This window comes from Asparagus officinalis, chromosome 9 (assembly GCF_001876935.1).
Source record: "Asparagus officinalis chromosome 9, Aspof.V1, whole genome shotgun sequence".
In the NCBI taxonomy this organism is placed as follows: Eukaryota; Viridiplantae; Streptophyta; class Magnoliopsida; order Asparagales; family Asparagaceae; genus Asparagus; species Asparagus officinalis.
In genome coordinates this window covers 18389846-18398277 of record NC_033802.1, presented here as the reverse complement: position 1 = coordinate 18398277, position 8432 = coordinate 18389846, and the positions used below count along the sequence as shown (strand labels likewise).

At 37.6% G+C, this 8432-nt stretch overlaps 1 protein-coding gene across 2 annotated transcripts; it reads left to right on the top strand.

Moving 5' to 3' along the window:
• Positions 754 to 8158, top strand: LOC109823996 (bromodomain-containing protein 2-like). 2 transcript variants are annotated; one of them, XM_020390486.1, is made up of 9 exons: positions 754 to 1200; positions 1543 to 1591; positions 1699 to 1777; positions 1865 to 1910; positions 1999 to 2097; positions 5191 to 5259; positions 5353 to 5665; positions 5782 to 5939; positions 7297 to 8158. In XM_020390486.1, the coding sequence occupies exons 1-9, from the start codon at positions 835 to 837 to the stop codon at positions 7936 to 7938; spliced, it is 1821 nt and encodes a 606-aa protein (XP_020246075.1). In that variant the 5' UTR covers positions 754 to 834; the 3' UTR covers positions 7939 to 8158. The 2 variants fall into 2 exon arrangements, with proteins under 2 accessions (XP_020246075.1, XP_020246074.1); XM_020390485.1 differs by having other exon boundaries at positions 1540 to 1591.

The window sequence follows — 8432 nt, the reverse complement described above, 5'->3', positions numbered from 1 at the left end:
CAAAACAAACTCTAGAATATTATCCAAAATAATAAATAACCGACAAAAAGGCTAACATCTCTCAATTCGAAGGGAATTTTATAAAACAAATAGCGGCAAACCAAACACCAATCTGTTTGGTTGGTCTGTCCAAAAAATACGTGATTTTTGTATATTATTCATTCAATTCAGATGCACAGTTTGGGAGATAAGACTTGTTCTTTGTTGTAAGTCGATTTCTTCTGTCAGACCCTTGTTTAGACTTCTGACGATCTAGTTTCCCCATGAATGCATGTGCAATGCGCTCTATATCACTTTGATACCCTCAAGTTTAGGATATCGAGTGTTAAAAACAAAACTTTGGGGTATCAAGCGAAACAGTTATAAACTTCATCGTAACAAAAATGTTGGTAAAAACTTCGTCGTAACAAAAATGTTGGTAAAAACTATGAGATATCAAAGTTTAAAAAGATGTAAAGTTAGGGGATCAAAGTGTAAAAAAACTTTGGGGGTATTAGAGTTAAAATGATGTGAACTTTAAAATACAAAATGGAAATAAGCCTCTTGAAGAAGAGAAGATGAGTCTTAACATAGAAATCATAAATAAGGTGTATTTTGTCCACCAAGGGACCAAATTGCAAGACCCTCTAGGATTTGAGGGGCCATAGAGCAATTATTGAAATGCGAGGGAGTAATATGGAACTGTTGAATATTTGAGGGACTAATATCAAGGTAACCCTTTTTTTAAAATGTAAAATAACCTTTTTATTTAAAAAGCCAAAAAAAATCGCCCACCTCTTCCTAGAGAGAGAAAGGTAGGCGGGGAGAAAGAGGAGAGAGAAAGCTTTTCCCGAAATGGGAAACAAGAGGCAGCCAGTAGAGAAGAAGAGGAAGAAGAAAGGACGCCCTTCTCTTTTGGATCTCCAGAAGCGCAACCTCCGCCTTCAAAAGCAGCAAGAAGAGCACCAAAACCCGATCGCTCGAAACCCTAATTCTAATTCCAGCCCTAACTCTAACCCTAACCTCAAATTCGCCACTCGTCGGAGCACTAGACGAAACCCTAACCCTAACCATAACCCCAGCGATGATGATGATGATGGGGACGAACGCAAGCAGAAGAAGCTCAAGCTCGTGGTGCGGATCCCTAACGGGTCGGATTTGGTTGAATCGGGATCCGATTCCGAGGGATCGCGAAAGAGGAGGAAGATCGAAGCAGTTGAGGTGCGAATTTCGAGGCGATCGGATTTTTTTGTTGCTTTTTATGGAATCGAAGGTTCATTGAGTGCGAATTTATGCTTTTTATGTTTCCAGATTGGGAAAGGTTTGGTGATTTGACTCGGTCAACGTTTCTTGAAATCTGAGGGCTTTTATTTAATTCCAACTGTTTTCGCACTTTATTTGTTGAAATTGAAATTATCGCTTGCGAAAAGTTCGAACGTTGTCCACTTCCTGGCTTTATTTTAAGTTTCCCCCAATTTTGATTGCAGCTTTTAAAAATTACGCCTTTTATACGGATCGGGATTTTTTTTTGACTGATTTGGGGATTTGTTACCTTGTCAGCAGACAGCAAGACAAATTTCCAACTTGAAAGCGACGGACGAAACTCCTCCAGGTTTTTTTACGGGTTTTATGCATTTATTTCCTCAAAATTATCTTATGTTGAAGTAAATTATTGGGTGTCTATTAGTTTTATAATTAATTTAGTTGGTTTTGGAACAGGAGATGCATCAGATTCGGGGCCCACAACTCCTCTTCCTGACAAAAAATTGTTGGTGTTCATCCTCGACAGGCTACAGAAGTGCGTAGTTGGTGATTTCTTCTCTCAAGGAAATAAAAATCTCATCTTTTATGCTTTTGATGCGTTATTGTAGTTTGACAACTGCAGGAAAGATACTTATGGCGTGTTCTCGGAGCCAGTGGATCCCGAAGAGGTGAGTTAGAGGGAATTTTGAAGAGTATCTAGTTGGGTTTTTGTTCTGTGATTGTAATTAATTGATGTGTTGTCTTTGATTTATGTAGTTACCTGATTACCATGATATTATTGAGAATCCCATGGATTTTGGAACTGTTCGGAAAAAGCTGGAGAGCGGTGCTTATGAAAACTTGGAGCAATTTGAGGTTGGTAACAAGTAGCAAATTTAGCATATTTTTGATGATTTAGCTGGTCATGTAAGGATTCATCAATTAGCAGGTCATTTAAGGATTCATCAATTGTTACAACTACCATCTTTTATCTTGTCTACCTCCTTGCACTCTGCTTGCAAAATGTTGGTATCAAATTTGTAGTTGTACTGTAATTGGTAACAATGTTTAACTTGTGAATTTTTTTTTTTTTTTTTTTTGCGTCTAAGCGAAGCTAAGAAAAATGTGAATATGTAGCTTCATCTTGAAAGCATATACTTTCTTGTCTGTTGTACCTTAGTTTTCACTATTTCTTGATGATTAACCTTCATTATTCGGTATTCTATTGCTTATTCTATTGCTTATGCTGATAATTTTCGTTCAGATGCTAATAACTTTGCATCTCATGCTCATGGTTACATCGTTGAATATCGCTTTTTCTATTACTCGTTGATCATAATGGTTGTTCGAGGGCTTGATTGTTCACCTTTGTTTTGAAATGCTTTCTTATGAACATTGCTAATCATATGCTTGGTACAAGTATTTCAATCTTTCATTTTGGGGTATTTGCAGCTCCTTATGCATACTTGATAACTGTATTCATGATGATGTTGATGGCATTCCAGAGGACATTTGTATTAACAATATTGGGAGCTTATCTCTTGGTTTTTTTTTTGGTATACCTTTATTCATTTTCAGTAAATAATGATTATTTTTTAATTATAGGTCAATGGTGCACATTATTCCTTAAAGACACTTTCTTAGAGTGGAACTCTGAACACTGGGAACCTTTTTTATCACCTTAATTAATTAATTAATTAATTCATGTATCTGGTGGTGATGTGATAGTGTTGTTTATTTTTCCTTAAAACATAGTTGAAGACTATTTCTTCATCTGCTACTGTGCTACCTATGGTTAGAGGCGTAATTTATTGTGCTTATGGAAACACATATCTTCATCAACTAATCTTATCTTAAGCTTGGGGAAGAAAAATGATGAGTCCATTACAGACTTATCTAATGTTCCCAGGTGGCATATATTACTTGGAGCATGCTTCAGGTCTCATCGTGGATCAAAGGACTATAGGAATCCTCACATTTTATTCCATCTGTTGAAGTGTTTTTCAAATTTAAGAGGTTTCTTAAGGTCATCTTCACATGATGTTCAATCGTTTATTCACTTAGTTTACTCTGCCTACACAATATTGCACCCCTGTCATATGGATTTGGAGTTGAGTTTTGCTTTTTGATGGTAAACATGTCGCGTCATGTGTTGTAAGAATTTGATGTGTTGTCGATTAAGCATCCGGCTCTATTAACAAATAGGTAATTGAAACATAATATTAAATTTTGAGGGTAGTAATCTTATTTTTCTATTTATTTCACAAATAGCATGCATTCTTTATCACCTATTAAGCAGTACATCCTTTGATTTAGGTTACAAAACACGTCTTTAACACAAAGGAAGGCCACAAATCTAGTTTAAGATTAAATCTTAGTCATTAGCATTTGTTATCCATAAATCAATTTTACCTTCTCACCTGGCCCTGGTACACATTAACACATGCCTTTTACTGCTCGCATCTAAATAATGGGTTTGGTATCCGTTTCCAAGCTAGAATTTTTCTTGCTAAGGTTTTCAATCCGGCCTTGGAAAATTCTTGGAAAATTAAGTCTTCATTAATGTTTTCAGGGATGCTAGTTTTCATTAATTATTGTGCCTTGATGGGAAATGACTTGTATAGCTTATTGATAGAGAGGCAGCGGATGGAATAGTAGGTCTATCAGAACGCCACACTGTGCGGACGTTCTTTGTGCCAAACACGCCGTGCGCGCGGGTGGTGGTGGGGGTTGAAGATCCAAACTGCCCCTCCCAATTAAATTGTGAGGTTCAGATTGCCCTGCACGGTGTGCAGTGTTCTGATAAAATTCCTATTGTAGTATGTGGGGTGAATCATAATCATTACCTGATTAAATCGATACAGTTGGCCCATGCCCCAGGCAGGAACTCAGGTAATTTGAAGCTTGTTGACTTGGCATTTAAAAACAGCGTCAAGAGAGATAGGTGAGGTTGGCAACTCTAATTGCATTAATATGGTCATGGAAATGGTAGAGATTGATATGACAGACATGTCTATCTTGTAAAGCTAGAATACGAAATGGCATGAATATGAACATTAAATAAATATACATGAATATATGAATACATACCGCAATATGTTTTAGTTAGTGGGAAAGGAATAATCTCTCTCTCTCTCTCTCTCTCTCTCTCTCTCTCTCTCTCTCTCTCTCTTGTTTGGATTGCCATGAAGAAGAAAACTACTTTCAGTTTTTATAGGAATTACGGTCTAGAAGAAGTAGTGGGAAATAGAGAATGGATACATTGCAATAGGAAATGCAGGTAATGAAAATGCACTTGCAGTGAGGCCATAGTATCTCTTCAGCATTTAAAGTTCATTGAGTTAAGTGGATCCTGTAAATTTTAAGTTAAGAGTTTTATCTTAAATTTCAAAACTTAAATTTCAAAGTTCAGAGGGGCCAAATCCATCTTTAGATTTCAACTATGGATGAGAGCACCATTGGGATCCCTTCACCCACTATATTGAATGGGGTTTATAGCGAAGCAGAAAACCAAGCTTTATTATATATCACAGTGGAAAGTTGACTTTTGATGTATTCACTTACTCAGTCCTTGGCTCCCTTCTGGTCAGTGCAGGTCAAATCTGAAATTTGCTGGAGGCCGTTAAAAAAAAGGAATAATTAGAGTGCTTATTTTCACATATCCTTGACTTGTTACTCTGTTATTTGCTTGGTATGACAAAAGAAAAAAAGTGCTGCCAAATGAATTATATTCCTGAGTACATAACTATTTTTTTCATTGTTAAGTTCATGTCATACAATCTGGTCCTGTCACCATACTTCTTTCAATACTGATAAAGCTGTGAAGCACAGAACATGTTGTATAATTGTGAAAGTTCTAACTTTGCATCTTCGTTGTAATCTGTTTCTTGCATGTCTGATTTTATGGCTGGCAACTGATGTTGCTTTAAGTTTACATCCATTTGACTTGATTTTAATGTTTATTTGCAGAGCGATGTCTTCTTAATAAGCTCAAATGCTATGCGCTATAATTCATCTGATACAATTTACTTTCGGCAGGTAGCTGTTGTGCAGGCATTTTCTTTGAATTTAATTTGCATTTACTAAAAGATTGATTCCTGGAATATTGACATTATGGTATATCTTCTACAGGCAAGGTCCATACAAGAACTCGCAAAAAAGGACTTTGAAAATTTAAGGCAAGAAAGTGATGATAATGAAGAGGAACCAAAGGCTGTACGGAGGGGTAGGCCTCCAATTAAGGATGTTATGAAGCGAATTGGCAGACCACCAGCTGATCGCAGTGGTACTGATTTCTCCTGTGAGGCAACACTTGCTAATGCTAGAGAGAATATTCACAAGTCAAATTCGGTACGTGATGCATCGGGGAAAGGATCATCACCCTTTGACAAGTCCAGCATGGGGAATGTGCAGCAAAGATCAGAGAGAAATGGAGAATATTCAGGTCTACATACTGACTACGCCTTGATAGAAAAGTTCTCTGAGAAGTTCAAAATTTTGTCGCGTTGCTAAGAATTTCTGAACCATTTTTTTTTTCCTGGCAACTGCTTGTTTTTCTAGGTTCCCTGCTGAAAGGAATTCCAGTGAGAGATTGGAAGAAATTTTCAGTTATAGATGAAAACCGCCGAAATACATACACTCAGCCTGTTCAGTCTACTTCTGTTCAAGAACCTTCATTTTTAACGGCCTTCGAGGGGGGAAGGAAGCTTTTGATGCCAGTAAGTGCCTAAATATTAACATAACTTGCACATCTCTTTTTCATTTTTTTTGTTAAGCATATGCGTGCTATTTTGTCTAGTTTATCTCTATATTGATACAAATATGCATATTATTTGTTTATGTTGATACTGCGTTGTCAATCACTTAAAATCTTTTATAGTCTCTTGCTGGAGATACTTATATCGCATTTGGAACATATTTTCACTATCTTCTTTTGCTTCCCTGGTAAAATTTAATTCCTGTAAGTTTTAATGGTAAATTACAAATAACTTAAGGAAACTAATTGTCACCTAGCATCACCCTTTAATCATTAGATTGTGGGTTTTTTTTCCGGTGGGGTTGGGGTCCAATTTTTCTTTCCCAAATTGTCAATCTAGGTTTACAAGTGCCTACAAAAGTGTTGAGCGGTGATAAGTGCTACTTAGACACTGATGAGAAGCGTTATGTTCAGTATACGTGCAATTTCAATTACATTCCACTCCGTTACTTTATGCTCTTTGTTCAGAGTTATCCAGAGATCACTGAGTTATGGTCTCCTTTCCGGTCTGTTACTTTTATGCTCTATGTTAAGAATCAAGGATTCCCCGACACGTCAATTGGGCTGCTGTACCTGTGTTGGGTACGTTTTGCGTGTGGTTCCGCACCAAAATGGCGGGGATATGTGAGAAATTTCTTTCTCATACGTGGGATGATTTAAAGACGTAAAATTAGGTTCATTTGGCAATTGGGTCAGTTTTTGGACCAATAACCCAAACCTGCTTCTTAAGTATTCTTCCCAACCGCTGTTTCACGTGCTTATCTTTCTTCCTCACCTCCGACCCATCTACTGAAGCATCGCTTCATTAGCATAGACCATGACGCCACTGGAAGACGTAGAAAATCCTCTCGATAGTGGTTTTCCGGGGCTACAACAATGGAAAAGATCACTGACGAATACTTCCGTGACATTTTAAAGTCAAAGGATTAAGTATTGTAGTTTTTAATCTTTTTTAGGGTTTGTTTTCGGGATCCTTTTTTTTGGGGGGTATTCTGAATCTATTTTAGGTTTTTTATTCTTTTTTAGGGTTTTTCTGAATGGATTTTATGGTTATTGATATCTGAATTAGATTTTCCAGTGAGGCATATACTTTAGAATTTTATGGAATTTTAGTGTTTTTTCAATTTAAATTCTATTTTGTCATATCTTATTGAGAAAACAATTTTAAGGATCTGAAGTGTGTATATATAATCAGCTGTGCCCCCGTACCCTATCTTTTACAAATTTGCAGTGTCCGGCACCCGCACCCGCGCCCATGCAACTTAGTTAATAATTATTCAGACATTACTGACTTGTGGTCTCCATTGAAACAACACCAGGTTGGGGTTTACATGGAGGAGGCATATGCCAGAAGTTTGGCTCGGTTTGCTGCAAACCTTGGTCCTATTGGTTGGCAAATTGCTTCCAAGCGAATCGAAAGAGTACTTCCTCCAGGGACAAAGTTCGGTCCTGGGTGGATTGGGGAAAATGACACAGCAAAAAAATTTCAGCCCCCAGTGCTATCATCATCATCTCAAGCAAAACCCATAAACAAAAGTGGATCAGGATCAAATGTCTCAGCTTCGGCAGCACCATCTACGAGTAGTAGACCTGTTGACTCTGTGCAGTATGGAGGTGAATTTCAGCCCAGGAGTCCCTTGCAAACTTGTGAGAACTTGGCAACGAAGTGTAACACATCAAATGGTTTTAATCCTGGGTATGGATTAAATCTTCCATCTAAAGCAGTGAAGATCAACAATTTTGTGACGGCTGGAAATTCAAATGCAACAGACCCTAACCCTAGTTCTGAAGGGCTATGGAGAGGTTTGACACACAATTCAAAACCTAGCTCAGTTCCGCCGGACTTGAATTCTGATTTCCATTCTCCTGGATCACCGGTCTCAGGCGGGCTTGTTGATTCAAAGAATCAGCAGCAGCAGCAGCGAAAACCGCCACAGCCGCATTTGGCATTGCAGCTGTAGCATATTTTTGTGTTTTTTTGTGGGAAATGTATCCTTAATTTGGTTGAGATGCAGGAATTGCATCCGATGTGATTCATAGAGGGAGAGGGAGGGGTTTGTACAGTCTAATTGATGTTGTTGAATTAGGCAGTTTCCAGCAGAATCATAAGGGGGGAAAGTTCATCTATATAACTAGCCTGAGTCGGTTGAGCACAAATCACAGTCTCTCATCTTTTGTACCTACTTCATAGATTGTTATACTTTACGCGCAAGTATGATGTCTTGCATATCCTGTAAGTATACGTGATGTCTATCTTTACTTAACACCGTCTGTCCTAAAGAATAAAAGAATAGGATTTATATTGCCTAATTGCTTAAGTAAGAGATTAAGATTTTGCTTTAGCTGCTTAACTACTAGAACAAGAAAATAAAGTCAAGTGTGGGGAGCTCGATCCATGTCGGTCAATTTCATCACAGTAACCTTTTTCCATCCTTCCAAATCATTATTCATTGCT

Coding starts and splice junctions, on each gene's coding strand:
- LOC109823996 (XM_020390485.1), top strand. CDS start 835: ATGGGAAACAAGAGGCAGCCAGTAGAGAAGAAGAGGAAGAAGAAAGGA. Junction 1,201..1,539: donor GGAAGATCGAAGCAGTTGAG/GTGCGAATTTCG, acceptor TTACCTTGTCAG/CAGACAGCAAGACAAATTTC. Junction 2,098..5,190: donor AAAACTTGGAGCAATTTGAG/GTTGGTAACAAG, acceptor GTTTATTTGCAG/AGCGATGTCTTCTTAATAAG.